Source organism: Rhineura floridana, chromosome 12 (genome assembly GCF_030035675.1).
Source record: "Rhineura floridana isolate rRhiFlo1 chromosome 12, rRhiFlo1.hap2, whole genome shotgun sequence".
Classification (NCBI taxonomy): Eukaryota; Metazoa; Chordata; class Lepidosauria; order Squamata; family Rhineuridae; genus Rhineura; species Rhineura floridana.
The window spans coordinates 37,815,410-37,841,788 of record NC_084491.1 but is presented as its reverse complement, the minus strand read 5'-3'; the positions used below and the strand labels follow the sequence as shown (position 1 = coordinate 37,841,788).

The 26,379-nt window shown below is 42.3% G+C and overlaps 1 protein-coding gene and 1 pseudogene across 1 annotated transcript; both read left to right on the top strand.

Moving 5' to 3' along the window:
• The first annotated feature begins 3,433 nt into the window (after positions 1–3,433).
• On the top strand, positions 3,434–25,575 carry CRTAM (cytotoxic and regulatory T cell molecule). Its single transcript, XM_061592895.1, has 11 exons — positions 3,434–3,506; positions 10,058–10,204; positions 11,572–11,724; positions 12,323–12,466; positions 14,114–14,269; positions 15,633–15,707; positions 16,259–16,357; positions 17,197–17,295; positions 18,575–18,721; positions 24,928–25,011; positions 25,301–25,575. The coding sequence occupies exons 1-11, from the start codon at positions 3,452–3,454 to the stop codon at positions 25,432–25,434; spliced, it is 1,293 nt and encodes a 430-aa protein (XP_061448879.1). The 5' UTR covers positions 3,434–3,451; the 3' UTR covers positions 25,435–25,575.
• Positions 3,538–3,653, top strand: LOC133368848 (5S ribosomal RNA; annotated as a pseudogene).
• Positions 25,576–26,379: the final 804 nt, after the last annotated feature.

The window sequence follows — 26,379 nt, the reverse complement described above, 5'->3', positions numbered from 1 at the left end:
TTCAATGCTGTTTATGCAGCAGTTTTGAACCTTCTGCACTAGTGGTTGCCTGAAGCCCCAGTTTTTGGCACCATATAAAACAGAAGAAGCAACCTTAGCCAGAAAACTTCACACAGACATTGAAGAACAATAAGGCACCAGGAGAGGATTTCTTGCCACCTGAATTATTTAAGAGTAATATAGACTAGTTATTGGCAGGGCTTATTTACTCATATGAATAATACAAGTTGTGTACTCAAAGGCTAGAATCTTAATATAACAGTACCAATATTTAAGAAAAGTATCCAGCAGGATTCCAGGAACTGCTCACCAGTCAGCCTGACTGATATTCCAGCCAAAATTTATGCCAAGTATGTTCTGCAGAAATCAGATGACTGGGTGGAAGAAAATTCCATATTAGCTGGTTTTAGGAAAGGAAAATCTCCTATAGATAATGGCTATACTTTATGCCTTTTGATAAATTAAATGCACAGCTAAAGGTGAACAGCTTTATGCTGCTTCTGTTTATCTAAGTGCAGCTTTTGATTCCACAGATGACCAGTTTGGGATAAAATGCTAAATATAGGGTTGAGACTGTTGTCACAGTGGCCAACCAAAAGCCTCTTGGAATGCCAGAAGCAGGACCTGTGTGCAACAGCACTCTCCCCTCTTGTGATTCCCAGCAACTGGTATTCAGAGACATATTGCCTTTGCCAGTGAAGGTCGAACATTGTGGCTACAGGTTGACACATATTTTTAATGAAAGTTCTTTATTCTAAAACCTGTTTGAAGGTTGGAATGTGTTGAAGTTTCCTCTTTCAGGCATGACTCTGTCATATAAAGATATCCATCAAGGCTGTGTTTTAGTTCCATTTCTTTTTAATTTTTATATTGTATCTCTGCGCAATCAGAATTATCATATGCCAAAAATCCTAAATAGACCGGCAAATATATTACTTTATGCAGTTGATATGACCCTACTTTCAGCATCTCAAGTGGGCCTGGGAAGATTGTTAAGACTGTTTAGTACCTATTGTGCAGAAAATGATTTAGCTTTTTTCTTTTTTTAATTAATTTTTCACATAACATAATTGACATTAAGAAAGACAGATTTAGTTTTTAATAATGCCAAACCTAAAGTAGTGATTTTTTTTAAAAGAACTTCATATGATGCTGTGTTCCGACTTCAAGTTGCGTATCAATGTTACAGGTGATCCTGTTGAAAAAGCGGTTGTAATGCAGTTGTAGAAAGAAAAATAAGAACAAAAACAGCTCTCAGTAAGCAAGAAACTCCTATCAACCCCCATTGCCTGTTGTAGGGACAGTGAACCTGGGGCTCAGTCTACAGATATTGTTGGACTACAATTCCCATCATCCCTGACCATTGGCCATGCTGGCTGGGACTGATGGGAGTTGGAGTCTAACAACATTAGGAGGGCCACAGGTTTCCCCATCCTTGGCCTAGTGAAGGCCAAACAAATAACGGATCTTTCTCAAACTCTGTTCCAAGGAACCTGGAGCTGAAGCTTATTAAGAGGTCTTGATTACTGAAAAGATCAGTGATGGCAGAGAACTTAAGAAGAGCCCTGATGAATCAGCCCAAAGGCCCATCTAGTCCAGCATCCTGTTGTCACAGTGGCCAACCAGATGCCTCTGGGAAGCCCACAAGCAGGACCTGAGTACAGCAAGGCCTGAGTGCAGCAGCACTCTCTCCATTTGTGATTCCCGGCAACTGGTATTCAGAGACATAGTACCTCTGACAGTTGAGGTAGAACATTGCCACTGATAGTGTTTGGTTTGAGCCAGCAAGGCTGCTCTTATGAACAAAGAAGAAAATCCAAATGTTGCCTCCCCATAGTGGCAGAAATTTGTAGGGGGTGTGTGTGATGTTCCTATATTAATGTATATATGGTAAGTGTTGGTTGTTTAGAAGATATATGGTAAGTAGTGAAAGAGGAGGGGGAGTGAATGGGCACTAGAATGCTAGATGATTGGCTGAGTGTTTAAAATGGCTGAACGTATAAAAGGAAGAGTGAGAGTGGAATCGGGGGGGGGGGGAGAAGAGAACTGAGTGGGTTGCTTGGTGGGGTTTAGAGAGTTGTTTGACAGGAGAGAGTGGAGAAGGAGGGAGGTGGAGTTCGGATTAGTATTGAGTAAAACCATATGCTTATGTGCCTTAAGAAGAAATCTTGTTAATCTTGTTAGCTTTGTTATCTGTAATAAATACTTAATTTGGTTTACCAAAGGCCTGATCCTTGGCTGGGGTTTCACAGACCAGAAGGGAGGGTAAGGTAATGACCAAGGCTGAAGGGGAACTGTAACAAATGGGGGCAGCGGTGAAGAGAATAACAATACCAGTATTCAGAGTCTCTGGGAATACTAGTATTGGGACGTTACTGGTGGTTGCCTAGCAGGGGGATCTGTTGAGATCTGTGCTAGAGCGGGGAGAGAAACCATAAGAGAGAGCGGTCCGGACTGGTGGAGTCCCTGGTGGTGCCTAGTGACAGGCAGTAGCCACGCGCAGGTAGGAACCTGACAGGGAGAGCCAGGGAAGGACGCCTCACAGGGGGAAACGGCTGTAGCTCAGTGGTAGAGTGGCTGCTTTGAATGCAGAAGGTTCCAGGTTCGATCCCCAGCATCTCGAAATAGGGTTGGGACTTGGGAGAGACCCCCATCTGAGCTAGATAGACCAGTTGTCTAGTTTGGTATAAGTCAGCTTCCCCTGTTCTTGTAGAAGTAATATTGAGTAACTAACCATTTGGCTTCCCTTTAAGGATATCTCTTGCTGTTTCTGCACCAAACAAATTCTGAGCCCCCCTGCAGATGTATTAAAGTGAAAACATAAGCTCTCAGGAGATACACACACACACACACACCCCATTAGTATCTCCTAAGGCATATTCAGTTTAATCCTACAAGGTATCCACTCAAAAACTGTTTCCCTGCTCTTTTCGCTCTTTTCCCAATGGGCTGATTTTGAAAGCAAAAGTACGTCCTGGTTTCTATTGTTTTGAATCAACTTAATACAGGCACACGAGTACCTTAACTGGTGAACTGCCCTTTGGGTGAGATTGAGTGTGATTCCTTTGCTCAAAATTGTCACAGTGCACGTCCCATACCTGGAGCAGCAACCAAAAAATTAAAGTGCAAATTGGCCTTCAAAGAGCAATCTGCTGAGCTGTCTGATGTCAGGACTGACCACATAAAAAAGCTAATTTTAGAGCCTGCTAACCAGGGCCTCTGCTTTCTTGACGGCAGCTGCAGAGGAAAGTGTCCCATCTGAAAGGTGTGAAGTTAGGCGGGAGCAGCCAGAGGAAAGGGGGCAGATCCTCTCGCTGATGAAGTCATGGTGCATGCACTTGGCTGCCCTGTTGAAAAGGAGGAGCCAGCTGCGGGCCCTGACTTCAGAAGCAAAGAGGAAGCTGTGTCAGTATAACCCAGGGGCTGCCTTTGAAGCAGGCATCACTGCAGCATGCCCCTCGCTCCCCTGCTCTGTCTGCTGGCTTTGCTGCCCCTCCTGCTGCAAGGTGAGTCACAACAATGGAGCTTATTTTGGGGGCTTCTCATACTACCTTGAACACACCCGATCTCGTCTGGTCTTGGAAGCTAAGCAGGATCAGGCCTGGTTAGTACTTGGATGGGAGACCGACTGGGAAGACCGGGTGCCATAGGCTTAGAGGAAGGCAGTGGTAAACCACCTTTGAATATCTCTTACCATGAAAACCCGATGAATACATCCAAAAGGATTCATAGGGTCGCCATAAGTCGTAATCGACTTGAAGGCATATAACAACAACAAACTTTCTTCATTTGGGGAACTGTTCAGGAACGTAGGATTTCAGGCAGGAGACACTCTCATCCCTACCTGAAAATGCCAGGGTTTGAACCTGGGACCTTCTGCATGTCAAGCAGGTGCTCTGCCACTGAGCTATGACTGTCAGGTGTGTTGCAGAAGATTTGGGGAAATGGTCTAGGGCAGCAATCTTCAACACTTTCAGACCCAGACCCACCTTTAACCCAAACATGCATTTGGGGACCCTTTTCTTAACCTTTTACCATATATTTGTATGGTGGTAGTGCTGCTGTTGGACCCCCTTTAGATGAGGCTGTGATGAGGTCGTGCGTCCTGAAGACAGATGGTCAACGGCTCACCTTTGGCTCTGCTTCACCTTTGGCTCTGCACAGCACCATAGAATCATAGAATAGTAGAGTTGGAAGGGGCCTGTAAGGCCATCAAGTCCAACCCCTTGCTCAATGCAGGAATCCAAATCAAAGCATTCCCAACAGATGGCTGTCCAGCTGCCTCTTGAAGGCCTCCAGTGTCGGAGAGCCCACTACCACTCTAGGTCATTCATTTCATTGTCCTGCGGTTCTAAAAGTTAGGAAGTTTTTCTTGATGTTCAGTCGAAATCTGGTTTCCTGCAACCTGAGCCCATTATTCTGTGTACTTGAGCCCATTATTCCATGTGAACCATCGACGTGCATAGACTGGGAACACACCCAACGCTCCTTAGTGAGAGCAGAGCGAATTTGGAGGGGAGGACAAGCTGACTGCCAGAGAAACTTGCTTTGTACAACCTGTGTATGGTTCTGGTTGCCTCTAGTCAAAAGAATATTATAGAGCTGGACAAGATTCAGAAAAGGGCAAGCAAAGTGATTAAGGGGTTGGAGCACTTTCTCCATGAGGCAAGGTTCTAACTTTTGGGGCTTTTTAGTTTAGAACAAAAGGTGAGTAAGGAGGAACATGATAAAATTGCATACAGTTATGGATGATGTGAAGGAAGTGGATAGGGAGAAACTTTCCTTCCTCTCTCAGTACTAATACTAGAACTCAGAGGCATCTAAGGAAGCCAAATGCTGGATGATTCAGGGCAGACAAAAGAAAGGGCTTCTTCACATAGCACACAGGTAAACTGTGGAATTTGCACCCGTGAGAGGTAGTGATGGCCATCAACTTGGATGGCTTTAAAAGAGGATGAGACAAATTCATGGCGAATAAGGTTACCAGTGGCTACTAGCCACAATGTTCTAGCTCCCCTGTCAGAGGCAGTATTGTCTCTGGATACCAGTTGCTGGGAATCACAAGTGGGGAGAGTGCTGTTTCCACCACACTGGCCATCCAGATGTCTCTTGGAAGGCTACATGCAGGTTATGACACTGGCAGGACATGACTCTCTCATAACACTAGAACTCGTGGACATCCAATGAATGCTGAATGTTGGAAGATTCAGGACAGACAAAAGAAAGTACTTCTTCACATAGTGCATAGTTAACCTATGGCATGTGTTCCTATAAAAAGTAGTGATGACTTTTAAAAGATTATACAAATTCATGGGGGAGGGTAAGGCTGTCCATGGCTACTAGCCATGATGGCTGTGTTCTACCTCCGCTGATGGAGGCCATATGCTTCTGAACACCAGTTACTGGGAACTGCAGATGGGGAGAGTTTCGTTGCCCTCGGGTCCTGTCCGCTGGCTTCCCATAGGTATCTGGTTGGCCACTGTGAGAACAGAATGCTGGATTAGATGGGCCAATGGCCTGATCCAGCAGGCTCTTCTTAGGTTCTTATGAGCACAATAGCTTTCTCCCACTGTCTTTCTCCAGTGATTGGTATTTAGAGGTGATGTCGTCATGTGCCTTCAGGTCGACTACGACTTATGGCGACCCTGTCAATCAGCGACCTCCAATAGCATCTGTTGTAAACCACCCCGTTCAGATCTTGTAAGTTCAGGTCTGTGGCTTCCTTCTTGGAATCAATCCATCTCTTGTTTGGCCTTCTTCTTTTTCTACTCCCTTCTGTTTTTCCCAGCATTATTGTCTTTTCTCGGGAATCATATCTTCTCATTATGTGATTTAGAGGTCGGGATGGGAAAATGTGTACATTTCATTTTCTCTTGGTTTCTCGTTCTTCCAATTTTAAGTTCTGCTTGTCACATTTCAGCATCCAGTTTGTGATTTTTAAAAAAGTCCTCCCAAAAATTCATCAGTGTGCATTTTTCCTAATACAATCATTTCTGTGTGCAATTTTCCCTACTATGTTTTGCAAGCAATATCCCCTGATACGCATTATATGTTATCTTTCCTAATATATGAATTGTTATGCAAACTCTCCCCTAATATACTCACTTTTGTACACATTTTATGGTTGGAGGAGCTCACCACAAAATTTAGGGAAGTATGAATTTTGAAGGATAGCTGTGTTTCAGTTCATACATTGTTATGGGAAGTGGAAAACTGGTAGATTCTCAATTAAATGCAAACCAAACTGAATTTCCCCCATCCCTGTTAAGAGGCATGCTGTCAGCAGAGATCAACCCTCGTCTCTGATTTTGTCTAAAAGCCCCAAAGATTGTAGCCTTTCCTCGTAGTGGAGGTGTTTCAGGCCCTTCATCTGGTTTGGGAATGTGGAGTTGTCAAAAGGCACAGATGTAACTGAAGAAGGGAGCGGACATGGCAAAGCATCCCCCACCATGGCCAGCAGCAACAACATCAGTAGCAAATAGTTTCGTAACTCTAGTGCCCAACATTTTGAGGAGTTCAGCCAAGCAGCTCCGAATGTTCCTATGGCCACAGAAAAATGAATGAATGGGCGTTAACTGGAACTTGTAGATCGGCCATGTGTGTGGGGGTCAGCATTAGATGCGCAGTGCTGAAGATGGTGTGCTGCATTTAGGTCACAATTAATGATGTTACGTGTGCTGCAAGTGGGTTGAGCGTGCATTTTGCTGCACCCTGGGGCATTTGTTCACAGGGCTGAGAATGTGTGGCCACAGTCTAGAGTCTAGACCATGTCCACCGCACTTTTGGACAACTTCTGTTTGTTGTCACTCTGGATTTTCTATTGCCTCAAAAGGGAAAGTTTTATGCATAAATTATTCTGGAGCTGGTGTGTGTGTGTGTGTATGTTTGCGTGCATATGCGCTTCCTTCCTCTCTCATTTTAAGACTTTTGAACTGACATACTTTGGTTCCCACGGATGCTAATGGCAGGAAACAGTGAAGCTACTGAAAGGTCCCATGGAAAACCACAGATGCAGGTCTCTTGGTCCTGACACAGTGAACTTTGCAAGGCTTTTCTTTAGAGTTAGAGCTTCAGAATATTCCATGGTGTCCTCTATGCTAACAGTGATCTAATTTTCTGGATGTCAATCCTTATACTTCTAAAACGGCACCCTCCACACACAAGGAGGAGATATCAGCAGGTTTGGGGAAACACCAAGGTTTGCAGAAGTACCAAAGAACCTTTAGAGAAAAAAGCACGATGGTAAGAGAACTACCAGTGGGGATTGAGCAGACAAGATGGTCCCAGAATTCTAACCAATTGTTCTAGCTGCTTTGTGGATGTTTGTTGCTGTTGTTAAGGGTTTGTATTGTAACTGTAGTTTGCATTTTATTGCCTATGAAAACTGTCTGGAGAACTTGGGTGGGTGGGCAGCACACAAACGTGATGAATGAATGGACTGACTGGGATGGGGGGACTGAGAGATGGCATGGAGTAACCTGGAAGAGGGCATGGCTAGCTAGAAGTCTGAACAGGAGCATTCCACATGGCAATAGTTTGTTGCAGATCCTACTTGTTTCTCTGTTGCATATCGTATTCCTCAAGGCAGCCTTCTTTTGTCACCACAACAACCATGTGAGGTAGGCTAGACAGAGAGATGGGCTTAATTCAGACATCATGCAGAACTGATGTTCCTTTGTTGTGTAGATAAGAAGACAGTTTGGCTGATTCAGTGCAAATAAAGCATGCTCCTATATGCCCCCCTGGGCTCCTTCTGGGAGGAAGGGTGGGATATAAATTTAATAAATAAATAAATAAAATAAACAACTTGGGTTTCGGTCCTTTATCACAGAGGGTTTGAAATAGTGAACTACAACATAGCTTCCCCTCCATACCCCAAATGTTACCCACGTTGTACCTGGGAAAAGGGGTGGGCAGGTCAGAAATTGAAATTCACATGTAAATGTACTGCCAGCCATACAAAAGGTCAAAAACAAGTTCACTAATTACAACTGTTATAGGCATGCTTGTCCCTAAGAATTATAGACATCCTAAGGCTGCAATCCCATACACACTAACCTGGAAGTAAGTCCCATTGACACAAATACGATTTCACATACGTGCCAAGCAGAGATGCGGTACCTGGGCCTTCCTCATGTTGTTGGACTCCAACACCAATCAGCCCCTGCCAGCATGGTCAATGGTCAGGGATGATGGGAACTGTAGTCCAGCAACAGCTGGAAGGTCACAGGTCCTCCTTCTTTCCTGTAAAAAATGGATAAGTATAATACGGTAGCTCATGTAATTGACTAAGCAAAATCCCAAGAGCGAGAGCTACAAGACTACAGAAACCAAGATTTATAATTAAGCGGCGTCCTTTTGTTTAGTTGTAGAAAGTTGGATATGATATCTATATTAATATTTATATTGCTTTCTCTACATTCTAAGGTTGGTATTTTTGTAGCATTTATAACTTTTTATATTGGAATCGCACATTTACAGTATATTTCTAATATTTCAAACCATATAACGTATGGGATCTGCAGATAATGTTGCAATCTATTTTTCCTCCTAAAAGCAGTGCTCCTGCTCAGGGTTCAAGCTAGCCATTCCTGCTGAATAAGGGCATGTCACTTCCTCAGTCACCACCCATTCCACTCTTATTTTTCAACGGTCACTTAATGTTCTGTGGCAACTGAGCATGCTCTGTCCTCGCTCTGTTGTTCTTATGGGAGCCCCCTTAGGGTCTTTTGTTGTTGCTTGTTTTCATTGTACTTTTGTACGCCTTGGGGTTCCTTTGAGCATGCTGACATCTTCACTCTTATTTCTCTGTGGCTCCATTTTGAGTACAATCCTGTTGATGCTTGGGATGTCAGAGAATTCCAATGAAAACAGAAATGGAAGCTGAAGTTGCCAATGTTTACTTGTTTGTCCCATGCCCAGAATGGAAATCAATTCATTGAATAGAAAGGCTATTCACTGTTGTTGTTGCTTTCCGTCCACAAACAATATGTAATTGATTACATTTCCCCCCATTTGCCTTACTTTTCTTTTGCACTGAAGTGAAAGGGGTGGAATAATGTAATGACAATGGAACTATGTAATTTACATAATGAGTTACGTAATTTCACCACAGCGGACAGTGAGACAAATAATGTAGTTTTTGGGTGAAGACAAACTGCCATGGAACAGAAACTGTGCTGCATACAATGGATGGCAGAACAGAAAATGATGCCTTTTTACATCCCTGCTTGGTACTCACCACCTGAGTTCGCTCTTAGAAGGAGTGATTGTACTGTAGTTGTATTGTGCATAGATATGGAAATAAATACATACTGTTGCGCACACCCCTATCTCTGAGCAGTGAGAGACTTCCAAAGGTTCCTGAGCTTACCCAGGGTTTGGTTTCCTTGGCATGAAGGTCAATGGAGACTATGGTGTCTTTATGATATATGGTTTTATTGACACATATATGCAACCTGAGCATAATATGAAGGAGTTTGCAGCATTAACACTCCCAAAGATCTTGCTTTCCCATTAGGTTTCTAGGGGAGTCTTCCAAGGCATAGCTTTGAATTCAGCACGGAGAGCGAGGCAAGCCTCTCTGTGTCTTTCCAGCTTCACCTCCAGACTGACTAACACGGAGAGACAACCTCCTGGCCACAGGATGGCGCGGGGGGGGGGGATCACTCTTCTGCCAGAGTTCCTATAGAAATGGGACTGCTCTGGACTACATCTTTTAGCATGTAGATCAGCCACTCAACAGGCCTATTAACTCATAAAGAGGCTGGCTTGGTCAGAACTATTAGCTTATGAAGGAACTTGTTTGCCCAGTTCAGCGGGTCTCTCCAATACAAATGGCAAACTTCACTCCTACAGGTACAGAATTATAGTCTTGGGGGATATCCACAGACTTCACCCAAACCAACTCCCCCAGTCCTATAGCAATACATTTTAAAAGACGTGTTTCTACCATGGGACTGAACTGAAATATCAACTCTTAAAAACAGATTTCACTCCAAAGGAACCTTGTTGGTTGGCCTAAAGTGACACTACACAAACCTATTTTCTTTGACAGGGTGTTTTCAACAGGCTTGCATTGAAAACATAACTGTACTGGAGGGAGAGAATCTGGACCTATACTGTGTTGTTGCTGGACACAACAGATCTGCTCTGGAGTGGAAGAACCCTCTTGGGTTTGTCATTTTCTTCAACACCTGGCGAGGTAGGTACAGGAGGAAGCCAGGGACCAAATAACTTTTCCAGTGGAACGGGGGAAGAGGTAGGATTTCCTACTGAACAGTGATTTGAGTCATATGGACCAACATACCTTTCTTTTGGTTCAGTCAGTCAACCCACACTTGCAGGAAGCCGATGCAATGGAAGCCCCATTGCTGTGGTTAGGATCTGTGACTACAGCAACTCCTTCCAGTAGGTTTATTACCACCCATACAATTAAAAAAAGGAAAAAGCGGCCACACTTTCCAACAGCAGTTGAACCCTCTGCACTTGACCGGGTGGGCTCTAGCCTAGGAAAGCATATGCCACAACTATGTTTATTAGTCTTCAAGGTGCCACTTTACAGCAGAGTTTCACACACTTCTGATACTTGGGGCACAGGTATTTTGCTTTGCTGGATTAAAAATGGAGGCAGGCTTCTCTCTTATTTATTTGCTAATTAAAATATTTGTACTCTCCACTCCATTTAAGGGACCTTTGAGGTGGCTACAGCTTATAATATAAGCAACCATTACAATCATTAAAGGCAAAGACTAAGGAGCGATTGGCAGGACTAACATATCAGAAAAAGTAACAGCAGATTTCCAAATGACTTTATACAAAAGCATGCCTAAAATTTACCTGGTCTCAGAAGACAGGAAGAGAGGAGACCAGTTGGGTTTTTATGGGACAGCAACCAACAGGCCCTGTCCTACCTCCTCATCTGCCACACCACAGATGCAGAGGAACACGGAGCAGGACCCACAATGTCTATGTTATGCCTCCATTTTCCGAGACACTAAGCCTCTTAATACTAGTTGGTGGGAATTGCCAGTGGCAGGAACTGTGTTGCGCTCAGGTCCTGCTTGCAAGCTTCCCAGAGGCATCTAGTTGGCCAGTTGTGAGAAGAGGATGCTGAACTAGATGGACCTTTGGCCTCATCCAGCAGGGCTCTTCTTAAGTTCTTATATTATAATATAAGCTGTAGCCACCTCAAAGGTCCCTTAAATGGCTGATAAGGGCAAAGGGAAGAAGGATACAGATGTGGAGAATGCCCCAGAGTCTCTTGTACTGGCATGGATGACTCTGGACTGCAAGGTGTAGCCACTGAGAACAAAGATGGTGGCACTTAATGGGCATGGGCTCTGGTGACCATCCATCCCTGCCAGCCTCTGATTTCAACCAAGCCTTCCCCACCGTTTGGGATCTTACCTTGCCTCCCAATGATCCCAGCCACCAATCCCTGACACCTACTGCTGCTCACCTGTCCCCACAACATAGCCCATTCCTCATCCCCTCAAAATGAGGCAGAAGCTGATGTACTGCTTTGAATGGCCCTTTACTGTCTTATCAGATTGTTTGTCTCTTTTGTAGGTTTAAGAGATCAGCGGTATAAGCTTATCCATTATTCAAAGGATGACTTATCTGTTCGCCTCTCCAATGTCGCAGCACATGATGAAGGCCTATACATTTGCATCCACTACAGTCAGCCAACCAGAAGGAAGCAGGTTAACGTCACTGTCTTAGGTGAGTCTCCAGGCTTTCCATGGATGGAAGGAGGTAGAGATGGGAAGGCCGGTGTCATGAGTGAGGCCACCGGCAGCTACTGAACGGGAGCCAGGACCCATCTGTCCACCCAAGCTTCAAAGACAGGAGCTGGAACCAGAGAACAGGCTGAAAACCAGTGCTGCGTTGGCACTTCCAAATAATCCAGGGCAGCCGGTTGATCATGGGTTCTTGTATATGATTGGTATGCTAGTTATGCTGTGCAATTGCTACAGAGCTACAGTTGCCAGAATTTCCTGGGAAGAGGGATTGACTGTTAAATGACTCTGGGAACAGTAGCTCTGTGAGGAGAATAGGGGTCTCCTAACAACTCTCAGCACCATGAGGAAATTACAGTCTCCAGGTTGTTGGTTTTTTTGGGGGGGGGGAAGTGGTATAAAGTGGTATAAAACTGCTTGAAATGTATAGTACAGATGGGGTCTAGAGGGGAACATCTCTTGTCTGCAGATGTAAAAGAAAAAAAATTAGGAGCTGACTCTGCACTCTTCACCATGATGAAGTTGTAGTTGAGAGACTGTCACCTCCAAATCGAATGATGTACTCTGTCTTCCTGTTGCAGCTGCTCCCTCCAAGCCTCTTCTGGAAGCATCGAGGATAACAGTTCACCATAAAGAACAAAAGGTGGTCCTAAAGTGCTCCACCTGGGGCGCTAAGCCCCCGCCTCAGATTACGTGGCTGCTGGAGAATGGCATGGAGCTCTTTGGTATGTTTCATATAACTTTCTTCCTTGGTGCAATGTCTTTTAAAACCCCTTTCTAAAACCAGCCTCTCCACGGGTTGGACAAGACAAGGCAAATCCTGCAAAAGCTCTGCTGTCGTTTTCAGCATCAAGCTGCTCCTTCATTCTGTTGCCAGGCCGTTCCAGTACACTCAAGAAAGGTGTTTGGGAGTTCCCCAGAATAGTGTCTCACAGAATCAAGCTTGCATACACAATAAGAAAATCAACATTTAGCAACTGTCTTCATCAGCACAGATATATTACCCTTGCTTCCCTTTCTCTTTCAAGTACATTTCAAAAGACTTTTCTCCCAAGTCTTCATAACTTTGTAAGAAGGAAATATTGGTATAGTTTGTGTTAGAATTAAAACTCAAGATCAGGGGTGAGGAACCTCTGGCTTGTGGGCCAAATGTGGCCCTCCAGACCTCTCTGTCTGGCCCTCATGGCATTTCCCAGGCCATACACACTGTCCCTCAGCCATACTTAATAGCAGCCCTGCTCCATGTCATCCTTGAGTGCTTTTGCCTTGACGGAATGTCTCCTTGACATCTTGATAACGCCACCTTTTGCATTGTTGGAAGGTAGTCAGTGTGGTGTAGTGGTTAGCATGTTGGACTAGGACCTGGGAGACCAGGATTTGAATCCCCACTCAGCCATGAAGCTCACTGGGTGACCTTAGGCCAGTCACTGCCTCTCAGCCTAACCTACCTTACAGGGTTGTTGTGGGGATTAAACATGTATGCCACTTTGAGCTCTACAGAGAAAAGGTGGGATATAAATAAATAAAATGTCTACTGTAAGGGTCATATCTGTTGCTCCACCACTTTTGGTTGTGCATCTGCCCACCACTAGGATGCTGCCCCTGAAGAGTACCCTCAAGGGATTGTGACCCTTGGGTTGAAAAAGATTCCCCACCCCCTGTTCTAGATACTGTGGCTGGGATAGCTTTAAGATAAGAACATAACATAAGAACATAAGAAGAGCCTGCTGGATCAGGCCAGTGCCCCATCTAGTCCAGCATCCTGTTCTCACAGTGGCCAACCAGGTGTCTGGGGGAAGCCCGCAAGCAGGACCCGAGTGCAAGAACTCTCTCCCCTCCTGAGGCTTCCGGCAACTGGTTTTCAGAAGCATGCTGCCTCTGTCCTATTCCTTCCTAATATATCGTTATGGGAAAGCACTACAAGGGATTTGGTGGTGGTGGCATCAGTGATGGAGACTCTGGGAGCGACTGGTTCGCTCAACTGATTGTTTTGGAGGTGCTGGTCATTCAGAATGGCCTCTGGCAGTGATTGGCTTAGTTGCTGCGATACTCAGCAGGGCAGAGCAGGCAGGAGAGCCCAGGAAAACAGGAATCAAATTCAAAAGGGAGACAGGAGTGTTCCAGGAGAATTAGGGAGTGAAGGGAAGGCTACAGGAAGGAGTCTAAAAAGAAAAGGAAAACAAAGAATTGGCAGACTGCAAGGCTGCAGAGATGAGGGTGAACTTCACATATTGATTTAAAAATAAATACAGCCCTTTGCAGGCCTCTTGCTGTCAGCTAAAGTTCCAAATGTTTTGATTGCATGCCTTTTTTAAAAAATACCACCTATATGAGTTATTCCCTTCTCCCTTGTATTCCCAAATGCATCTTAGGTGATACCAAACACCAGCTAGAAGACAAGAAATGCAATTCAACTAGCACCCTCACGGTCCGCGCATACACCCAGAAGTCTGTTGTTACTTGCGTGATTCGCCACAAAGCTCTCGCAGGAGGAAATTTAACAGCAACTTTACACCTTGAACATATCAGTAAGTGCCAGATGTGCCTGTGCCGATATGGTTCTGTTCAACACTCAAGAGGGAGCGATACTGATTTCATTCACAGCTGGCGGTGGCTGGCGGAGGGAGAGGAGATGCCCAGCTGGTTATCTTCTTGATAAAAGCATATTAGGACCAACTAGTGGGACAGATTATGGCAGCCCAGTAAAATAGCTGTCAGATTAAAGCACCAAGGAAAAGCAGGGCAGAATTCGAAGTCAAGGATCACATTGGCCACAATTTTGTCCTCTCCCAAGTGAATCTCCTTGTTTGTTAAGATCAGAAGAATGTGAGAACGTCAGAAGAGCCCTGCTGGATCAGACCAAAAGGCCATCTTGCCTCAGTAGCCAATCAGAAACCTCAAAGATACCTGAAGCAGGTCATGAAGAGAATAGCCCTTCCTCCTTTTTTGCTCCCTAGCATTGGTGCACAGGGGTAGACTGCCTCTGAAACTGGAGGCTTGATTTTGCTGTCATGCGTAACAGCTGATGATGGCTCCATTATCCATAAACCTTTCTAACCCTCTTTTAAAGCCAGCTAAAGCAGTTGACCTCACCACTTCTCATGGGAGTGAATTCCATCAATTAATCATCCGTTATGCGAAGAGGCAACTGCCAATCAATTTCACTGAATGACCCTGAGGTCTAGCATTAGGAGAGCAGGAGAGAGGAGGCCTTGTTCTGTGTCACTGGAGGTGTGGTTGATGCCATGGCCTAATGCCTTACATCAGAGATAAGGAATTTGTGTCTCTCCAGACTGTATTGAACTCCAACTACAGATGAGGGAGAAATTTCATTCAGTTTGCATGTAAAGGTGACCCTACCTAATTCACACTTTTGGAAACAATACGCAAGTCGAAACACAGACATCCTTCGAAATTCACATTTCTCCAAATTTTGCCAGGGAGTTCTCCAGACAAGTAATGTGTACAAAAATGCATATACTGGGGTAAAGTGTGCATAAACATGCATATGTTACTGAAAATAACACACACAAGTGCATTATATTAGGTAAAATTGCTTTGCAAAAATGTGTATATTCCACAAAATAGCATACAAAAGCGAGTATATTTGGAGTAATTCACACTAATATGCAGATGAATTTTCATGAGAGCTTTTTTCAAAAAAGCAAACCGATGTGAAAATGTGAATAACTGAGCCTATGATTAGAAAAGCAAGAAGCTGAGAGAAACTGAAATTGACAGATTTGCCCATCATCCCTAATCATTGGCCGTGCTGACTAGGGCTGATGGGAGTTGGGAATTCAACAGTATTTGGAGGGTCGCAAGTTCTTTATCCCTTCCTTACATGGAGGAAACAAGAAAACTTTGATTTGACATATTTCTATTTTTCAGAGTCTACTACAGACTTCACCCCAACCACCCTTGAAGTTAGTGCAGTAACCTTGGAAAACCCTCAGCATTATACAGGTAAATGTAAAATGCATCACCAGTTTTCACCCATAGAAATCGTCTCTTTCTTTTATTGGCAATTGTTCCCATGACAGCATGCCAAATTGATCTTGGTTTAACATGTATACATGCATCTAGTTAATCATGGTAGAGATATTAAACAGATTTTCATAACCTACAATCAATTAAGTCTGCAGTATTATCTAGGCCTTTTATTTTTATATATATAGCAAAAGCTGAATTAAGCAATTAAGAAATTGTTGCTATGGGAGGGGAACAGGAGTTTCCTAACAACTCTCAGCATCCTTAACAAATGACAGTTCCCAGGATTCTTTGGGGGAGCCCTGACTGTTTAAAGAGGGATGGTACTGCTTTAAATGTACAGTGCAGATGACACCTAGAACTCAGGAGGAACATGGGAACAAATTAGAATTATTTGACTCTGCCTGTCATTGGCTCTGGCTTCACCTAATGTTGGTCTCTCTGCCTTCTTCTCTACCTGTCCCAGTGGGCACCAGCCACCATTGGTCCTGAAGTATGAAAGGAATGAACTTTTTTTTCCCCAACAGAGTCAGACAAAATGTTAAATATTACAGAAGGAAGTTCTACTACACAAATGCCATTCACAAGCCCTGCAGCAGGAACTCTGGATTCTAATGCTACCAATGGTATGAAGAAGTAATTTAACAATTGTTTCCAAATGTAAAAATTAAATTCATTTCTGCTGATAATCCTACATATACAGCTTACTTTAAGTTATTTACTGCAATATCAGTATTGCGCCGTTTTAGATTTGGGTCAGCAAAAGGAAATGCAGAAAGAAAAGGACTTCTTTGCTCAACGCATAAATAACTTTTGGGATTTGCTGCTTTAAGATGTGGTGATATTCACCAGTTTAGGCATCTTAAAAAGTGGGTTAGACAAACTCACGGAGGCTAAGGTGATCAGCGTCTGTTAGTTCAGATGGCTAAACAGAACCTCCAGCTTCGGAGGCAGTATATCACTGAATACCAAATGGCAGGTAGCAACAGCAGGAGAGGGCTATTGCCTTCATGTCCTGTTTGTGGCCTTCCCAGAGGCATCTGGTTGCCATCACGGCAACAGGTCACTGGCCTACATGGAACATTGGTCTGATCTAGCAGGACTCTTCTTAAGTTGAGTTCTCCCTTAATTTCAGTTGTTAAGTCTTATCTAAAAACTTTCTTTTCCAAAGTTTTTGGAATTTCGGCTTGGATCTTTTTAATTTATTTACATTTTCACAATTTGCATACCTAGAGTATGTGAATTTGCAGTCCTCTCTTTGTCCTCTGTTATCGTCCCTTTCTTTGTTGTCCTTTTTTATTTTATTTACATTTTACACATTTTTGGCAGGGACTGGTTTTTATTATTTTATTGTATGTACAGTGCCATGTGCGTTTGATGGTGCTATATAATCATCATCATCATCATCTCTTAAATTTTTGCTCTGGAATTAAAGCAACAATGCTTTTCTTTTCATTTTCTCCAGATTCAGAAAAAATATTAAATGTAACAAAAGAAAAGTCTAGTAAGTCAACACTGTCCCCAAGCAATGGAGCAGCAACTATGAATTCTAATGCTACTACTGGTACGTTGAAATAATTTAGCAGCTGTTTCCAAACAGAAAAATAAAATTCATTTCTGCTGCTAATCAGATATATATGTATACATATACCACTGATTTCAAACTATTCACTGTAATATCGTTGACATTGCTGTATTCATTCCGAAATGTGAAATGAATACCACCTTTTTTTTTTAATTCAACAGGATCAGGGAAAATATTAAATGTAAGAGAAGGAAATTCTAGTACACAAACACCATACCCAGGTTCTGAGACGACTCTGAATTCTCTGACAACAAACTAAGTTAGTGCAACTTAACATCCTAATGCAGGGATGCAACGAGGCACACTCCAGATGTTGTTGGACTCCATTTCCCGTCAACCCATCCAGCACAGCCAATGATCAGAGATTATGGGAATTGCAGTTCAAAACGTCTGGAAGGCACCATGTTGGCTATTCCTGTCCTAATGTAAAATGAGTTGTGCTCATGTCCTGTTTCTGGGCTTCCCATGAGTATCTGGCTGGCCACTGTGAGAACAAGGTGTTGGACTAGATGGGCCCCGTTTGGCATGATCCAGCAGGGCTCTTCTTGCGTTCTTATTCCAACAGTATGATTGCCATCAATCCCTGATTGATTCAATGCTCCTGTGTTCTCCCTCCAAAATCAGCCTTTTTGCGATACGGAAAGTGAGGGTGTGGGATAAGTCTCGCTTGATGCAACATCATATAGCCTTCTCACAAACAAATTAGAATGAAAACTCAATAAAAATAGCCAATGATACCTAAAAAATGGAAACGGACCGCCTTCAAGTTGATTCCAACTTATGGCGATCCTATGAATAGGGTTTTCATGGTAAGCAGTATTCAGAGGTGGTTTACCATTGCCTCCCTCTGAGGCTGAGAAGCAGCAACTGGCCCAAGGTTACCAGTGAGCTTCATGGCTGTGTGGGGATTCGAACCCTGGTCGCCCAGGTCGTAGTCCAGCACCTTAACCACTACACCACACTGGCTCTAACCTATCCACAAATTTTGTGTAAACAGATCATACAACTACTCAGTAACCCGGTTATTTGGGAACAAAACCAAAAACTCCAGCTGAAGGGAACCGTTGTAAACAACCAATGTACCCTTGTTTGCTGGTGGCGAGGAGGATCCACCAGACATCATCTCCTCAAGCAACCATGACTGTTATGGGAATATTATGTTTCTCCAGGACACAAACGGCAATATTTTGTTGCTGGGAAACAGTGGCAAAGGCATTAAAATTAATGCATTTTGTTTTTTTTTTTAAAAAAAAAACAGGAAAAAACCTTACCCATGAAATAATTGTGAAGAAGACAGCAAGCCTTTTGTTCCCAATCCTCGTGACGGTGTTACTTTCCACTCTCTTCATCATTGTCCTTCTTTTTGTGGTGAAACTGTGGAAGGCACACAGAAAATGGAAGAAAGGTAAGAGAGAATTATCAAAATTATTATTATTATTGTTATTATTATTATTATTATTACCTGCCCTTTCTCCAAAGGAGCCCAGGGCAGCATTAAGTAATGAGCAGGACAGCCGAGAGCAGGTTTGGGCCCCGGTGGAAAAAAAAATTCAGCCCCCCCAGCAAGGGAGGACCAGCTAAAAATCTTTACACTTTAATCTTTTATATCATTATTATTTTCTTTGAAAATCACCAATTTTACAATGGATGTCAAAAACAATAGACAAATAATGATACTGCAGAGAAAGACAAAAACATATGCAACATAGTCAGGGCCTGGGCCCCCTTCCAGACCGCCAGGCCCCGGTAATTTGTACCAGCTTCCCCCACCTCTCGTCGGCCCTGCTCACAGTATCACCAGCCAACTAAGCTAACTAACCACAGGAGGGGAGAGTGTTCTGTGCACTCAGGTCCTGCTTGCGGGTTTCCCATGGGTAATTGCTTGGCCATTGTGAGAACAGGATGCTGGACTAGATGAGCTATTGGCTTGATCCAGCAGGCTCTTCTTATGGGAAGGCTGATCTAGTGGGTTGAAGTGAGATTCCATGAAAGGCTGTTGGAACAACTGATGAGAGGTTGGAAGTGAAGCAAGGAACTTGAGAGGTAACAGACAAGGTCACAGTTCTGGAATGAACAAAAAGCCTATGTTTCTGAGTGTTTAAGAGTAGGAATGCTTGAGGGATTCTCTCTTTGTGAATTCCAATATGAATCAACTTGATCTGTACTTCCCAAACTAATGCTCAGATCAGAATGTGGTTATCCTTTGGATTTCACACTTCTCTGAATGTTGTTGTTCATGCTTCAGTTCAAAAATGCGTTTTAAAATATGTATTTTTAGGATAAAATAGATTTAGAAAAACATACTTTGGAAGAAAATAAATTTCAAATTGTGCATTTAATTTAATTAATTTTAATTTAATTGCAAATTACAACTTACATTGTGGGATTTAAATCCCCCACCCCCGTCAGCCCTGCTAATGAGTGTTATTTTGGATGGTTTGACCTCCACCCCACCCCCCAAAAAACCCACCACCCATGTTTCTTTCACAGATGGCTTGCTGTAAGTCATCTGACCCTTGCTCGCCACTTTCTGATTATGATATGTAACTCAGTGCTGATGGTCACCTGCACACTATACATTTAAAGCACATTTAAAGCACATGACTTCCCCCAAAGAATCCTAGGAACTGTAGTTTTCTCCACAAAAACTACAATTCCCAGCATCCTTAACAAATCGCAGTTCCCAGGATTCTTTAGGGAAAGCCATGTGCTTTCAATTTATGATATGGATGTGTTCAGTGTTTTATGTTACTTTTTGAGGTGGCAAAGTCTCTATAAGGTTGTTTTACCACCACAGTTTTATGGATGCTTCCAGACTGTCACTATTTTTATATAGGATTCAGTCACATACTGGCCATACTTACACAGTTAAAGATGATTTGGAGCTCTTATGCAACACATCTGCTGCCCCTGCTGAAAACCAGACTTTTTGCGATAAGTGATGGTAAAATGCTCTGAACATGTAGGATAACATTTGCTTGACACAGCATTGTCTAACTTTCCCACAAAGAAATCAGAATGAATGCTCAGTAAATAGTCAATGTCGTCTAACCTCCCTGCAAACTTTGTGCAAAAAGATCAGGATGAATGTTTAATAATCAGGTTGTCTGGAAGTGACCTGTGTGAATGGAAGACTCTTGACCACGGAAGAGCTAGTATTTGTGCATCAGGGTAGATAACTGAGAAACTCAAGTTCACCCTTATCTCATAATGGCAATTATAGTAAAATTATTTCAAGGTGACTAGAGTTGGAAGAGAGAGCCAATGTGGTGTAGTGGTTAAGGTGTTGGACTACGACCTTGAAGACCAGGGTTTGAATCCCCACACAGCCATGAAGCTCACTGGGTGACCTTGGGCCAGTCGCTGCCTCTCACCCTGAGGAAGGCAATGGTAAACCACCTTTGAATCCGCTTACCATGAAAAGCCTATTCATTGGGTCGCCATAAGCCGGGATCGACTTGAAGGCAGTACATTTACATTTAGAGTTGGAAGGGCAATAGTAAAGCACATGCTTTACAGGCAAAAGGGCTCAGATTCAATCCCTAGTGTCTCCAGGCAGAGTAGGAAAAGATCCCTTACCTGAAATCCAGCCACTCAGTAGACAATTCTGGATGGACCAAAAGTCTGATGGTATAAGGCAGCTTCCTTAGAGTTCACCCTTACATTAAATATCAACTTTCAAGCAATGTATTTACCACATACATCTGACATAGTAAAAATTATCTCATTGGGATTTCAGTACCTCAAAAAGAAATCTGAGAGGTGAGACTGAAAAGTTGTTCTTGATGTCTGAATGAGTAAATTTTATTTTCTGCTCTTGACCTCTTGAGTAGTTGAGCCTTCCTACAGCTACTGTCGATTGCTTTCCTAAAACATTTACCTTACTTTTCTGCATATTTAAGAACATATGCCGAACCTAAAAGGGCTGTCGTGCTTGTTTACATATGGACCACATTCACACCGTACAGTTATTCCACAATTATTCCACTTTCAACAGTCATGGCTTCCCCAAATGAATCCTGGGATGTGTACTTTGTGAAGCGTGCTGAGAGTTATTAGGAGACCCCTTTTACCCTCACAGAGCTACATTTCCCAGAGTTCCCTGGGAAGAGAGATTGACTGTTAAAACACACTGTAAATTGTAGCTCTGTGAGGAAAATAGGAGTCTCCTTAACATCTCTCAGCACCCTTCACAAACTACACTTCCCAGGATTCTTTGGGGGAAGCCATGATGGTTCAAAGTAGAATAATAGTGGAAGAAATGTATGGTGTTAATGTGGCCATGGTAAGCCATTTTAAAAACTGCACACAAACGCACGGACGTGCACACACCCACACAGAGTCTCACTAAGACCAATATGATGGTTGGGGATGGCATGCCTCTGGCAGGAGCAGTGTGGCAGCGCAGAGAGCAGGAGACAGACCTTGGAGTTGAAGTGGACAGCATGATGAATATGTCGACCCAGTGTGCGGCAGCTGTGAAAAAGGCAAATTCCATGCTAGGGATAATTAGGAAAGGTATTGAAAATAAAACAGCCGATATCATAATGCCATTGTATAAATCTATGGTGCGGCCGCATTTGGAATACTGTGTACAGTTCTGGTCCCCTCATCTCACAAAGGATATTATAGAGTTGGAAAAGGTTCAGAAGAGGGCAACCAGAATGATCAAGGGGACGGAGTGACTCCCTTATGAGGAAAGGTTGCAGCATTTGGGGCTTTTTAGTTTAGAGAAAAGGCGGGTCAGAGGACGCAGAGCTTGGAAAAGTTACTTTTTTGAACTACAACTCCCATCAGCCCAATCCAGTGGCCATGCTGGCTGGGGCTGATGGGAATTGTAGTTCAAAAAAGTAACTTTTCCAAGCTCTGCAGAGGAGACATGATAGAAGTGTATAAAATTATGCATAGCATTGAGAAAGTGGATAGAGAAAAGTTTTTCTCCCTCTCTCATAATACTAGAACTCGTGGACATTCAAAGAAGCTGAATGTTGGAAGATTCAGGACAGACAAAAGGAAGTACTTCTTTACTCAGCGCATAGCTAAACTGTGGAATTTGCTCCCACAAGATGCAGTAATGGCCACCAGCTTGGATGGCTTTAAAAGAAGATTAGACAAATTCATGGAGGACAGGGCTATCAATGGCTACTAGCCATGATGGCTGTGCTCTGCCACCCTAGTCAGAGGCAGCATGCTTCTGAAAACCAGTTGCCGGAAGCCTCAGGAGGGGAGAGTGTTCTTGCACTCGGGTCCTGCTTGCGGGCTTCCCCCAGGCACCTGGTTGGCCACTGTGAGAACAGGATGCTGGACTAGATGGGCCACTGGCCTGATCCAGCAGGCTCTTCTTATGTTCTTATGTCCTGCTTGCGGGCTTCCCCCAGGCACCTGGTTGGCCACTGTTAGAACAGGATGCTGGACTAGATGGGCCACTGGCCTGATCCAGCAGGCTCTTCTTATGTTCTTATGTTCTTATGACTGGCATTATGCACACTTACCTGGGCATTGAATCCAATGGGGCTTCAGATTAAATATGCATCAGCTGAACTTTGCTCCCCATGAAGAAATGTCATAGATACACATATTCACAGCTGCTCATTATTTTCCTTTCCTTTTTTTTTGTAATAATTTTTATTATTCAAATTTTTATAAAACAAACACAACAAAATCAAACAACAAAAACAATACAAAAATAAATAAATAAATAAAAAACGTGACTTCCGATTTGTTACAGATCAGCTATATGTACATAATATATATCAAACTTGACCCCTAAAACATACAAAGTTCACTTTTTTCCATAGTCTATCTTGATTAATCGTCAAATCCCATTATCATCATTTCATTTTTTTCTTTCAACAAAAAATCCAAAAGAGGCTTCCATTCCTTAAGAAATGTATCTATCGTTTTTTCTCTGAGAAGGCATGTCAATTTGTCCATCTCGACTAAGTCCATTAATTTCAATAGCCATTCTTCCATTGTTGGTACTGATTCCATTTTCCACTTTTGAGCATATAATAATCTTGCTACCGTAATCATATATAATATTATTCTTCCATATTTCTTTTCTTTTTGTTTACCCATAAAGCCCAATAAAAAAAATTCTGGCTTTGACTGAATATTTATCTTCAAAATTTTTTGCATCATCCTACCTATCTGTGCCCAGAATAATTTTGCCTATTTACACGACCACCACATATGGTAAAAAGATCCTTCTTGTTGTTTACATTTCCAACATACATTAGAAACATTACTATACATTTTTGACAACTTTTCTGGTGTCATATACCAACGATACATCATTTTATAAAAATTTTCTTTAAGATTATAACATAACGTAAATTTCAAACCTTTTTTCCACATATTTTCCCATTGATCCATTTGTATATTATAACCAAAATTTTTTGCCCACTTAACCATACACTCTTTTACTTGTTCTTCTTCCATATCCATTTTCAATAAAAATTTATACATTTTTGCAATTATACATTCATCATTTGTACACAAATCTACTTCAAAATCAGATTTATTTATTTCAAACCCATACATTTTTTTATCCATTTTGTATCTTTCTAACAATTGTAAATAGGCAAACCATTGTGAACTATATCCTTCCTTTATTAATTGTTCTCTCTCTTTCATTATATATTCTCCATGCACATTTTCTAATAATTCTTGGTAAATTAACCATTTCTCTTTTCCAGCCATTTCTCTTCTATAAAATGCTTCTTGACTTGAAACACATAGTGGTATTTTCGAAAAAAACCTTGTTTTGTATTTATTCCATATTTTCAATAAAGGACGTCTTATAAAATGATTGTTAAAATCCACATTAACTTTTACTTTATCATACCATAGATATCCATGCCATCCCCACTTCAAGTTATGACCCTCCAAATCCAATAATCTTTTGTTCCTCAATACAATCCATTCTTTTATCCAGACTAAGCAACAAGCAGCAAAGTAGAGTCTCAAATTTGGTAATCCCAATCCTCCTCTTTCTTTGGCATCTTGTAGTAATTTAAATTTAATTCTTGGTTTTTTCCCCTGCCAAACAAATTTAGAAATATCTTTTTGCCATTGTTTAAAAGGTAAATCAGAGGATATGACAGGTAATGTTTGAAATAGAAACATCATTCTCGGCAATACATTCATTTTTATTACAGATATTCTACCCATTAATGACAACTGTAATTTGTCCCATCTTAACAGATCTTTCTTAATCTCTGTCCATAATTTTTCATAATTGTTATGAAACAACTTTGAATTTTTATTTGTCATAATAATACCTAAATATTTCACCTTTTCTTCTATTTTAAAATCTATCTTCTCCATCAACTCTTTTTGATTCCTTAAAGATAAGTTTTTCACCAACATCTTTGTTTTTTGGTTATTAATCTTAAATCCTGCTAATGATCCAAATTCTTCTAATTTATCCATCAATATTTTGATTCCTTCCAAGGGATTTTCTAGTACAATTATCAAGTCGTCAGCAAATGCTCTCAATTTATATTCCTCTTTTTTTATCTTTATTCCCGAAATCCTTTTGTCTTGCCTTATGTCTCTAAGCAGCACTTCTAGAACCATTATTTTCCTTTCCAAATGTCATTTGTGTAGAAAATGATGTTTCGGATCAGACCCTTGAAAGTAACAGATCCCGGCCAAATGAAGACAACCACGGACAGCAGAAGAAAACAAACTGTAAGCATACAGCATGGACATTTGTGTTTGTGAGCATGGGGGGATCATTTGAATTAAGAAGTGCAAGCATGGATGATTTATTCGTATTGACTTATGTATAAGATTTTTCACCTCACCCTTCACCATAAGATCTCTGGGCTGGTTGTAATGATAGAATCTCCAATTATAAAACCATCACAATTAATGCCTAACGGAGATCATTTCACATGATATTTAATGGTAAAATAGTCATTTCTCTGTATGATGAAGGGAAGGCAGTATCTATACATATCTGTTTATTTTTGCCCAGTGGTCCCTTGGAAGGCCAGCAAGAAATATGAAATTAGAGGATCATGCATGAGGACATCAAAGAATTCAGAGGAGAGTCAAGATTCATCAGTCTTTGAGAAACAGTTGCCCTACGTTAAAGAGACTGATCTGTGACCATCACTCCCTACTGATAATATCGGACGATGTACTGTAGAATGGTGCTGGACAGCATTCTCTATTTATCCTGGGGCTGCACTGTTCCGTGACATTCCTTCAAAGTCAACATTTTCAAGAGGGCTTCAGACCAGCAGAAGTGACTACCCCACAAATGTAGGAATCTACTCGGAATGACCATTTTGCAAAAAAATAAAAATAAAAAGATTCAAGTTGGAATGATCATTTTGCCAATAATACCACCCAAACTGTTGAGAATCAATCTGCAACTTGTGTGTGTCAGCCAGCATCTCAAATGCAATAAAATATTTAGCACTTCAGAGTATACAATGCAGTTCACACATCTTTTCTCAGAAAACTCTCTCAACAACTCTGTATGTCAGGAATGAATAAATATCCCCGAATTGCAGAATATATATCCCCGAATTGCAGATGGGAAGGCTGAGTCCCTAGAGAGTTTACTTGAAGTGGCTCATCTGGCTGTCTGACTACTGTGGTTTGAACTTGTAGGATGCAGCGTCTTGGGGGCATGAGAGAACCAGCAAGGCTTGTATTCATGTCCCCATGCACCAATGAAGCTATCTAACCTGGGTGACCTTGGACCATTCACTCCCTCTCAATCCAAGCTACCTCTCAGGGTTACTGTGAGGATAAAACGGATGAAGGCATAGCCAGATACATTCATGACCTCATGGGAAGAAAGATGGAATAAAAATATAATAAAATAAACATATCTTCTTCAGCATTAATTCTGCTTAACCTTCCTCCATAACTGGCAGGGTCTGGGGGACACAGCTGAGTGGCTGCAGAGCGGGGAGCACAGGCCAATACAAAAGCTGCCTATTGATTCAGGGCCAGCCCAACCATTATGCAGAGTGTGGTGGGTATCTCTGGCGGCTATTTTGGGTGTCATGAAAGGGCAGCAGATCATTAAGCAAATTGTGG

Coding starts and splice junctions, on each gene's coding strand:
- CRTAM (XM_061592895.1), top strand. CDS start 3,452: ATGCCCCTCGCTCCCCTGCTCTGTCTGCTGGCTTTGCTGCCCCTCCTG. Junction 14,270..15,632: donor TTTACACCTTGAACATATCA/GTAAGTGCCAGA, acceptor TCTATTTTTCAG/AGTCTACTACAGACTTCACC. Junction 17,296..18,574: donor GAATTCTAATGCTACTACTG/GTACGTTGAAAT, acceptor AAAAAAAAACAG/GAAAAAACCTTACCCATGAA.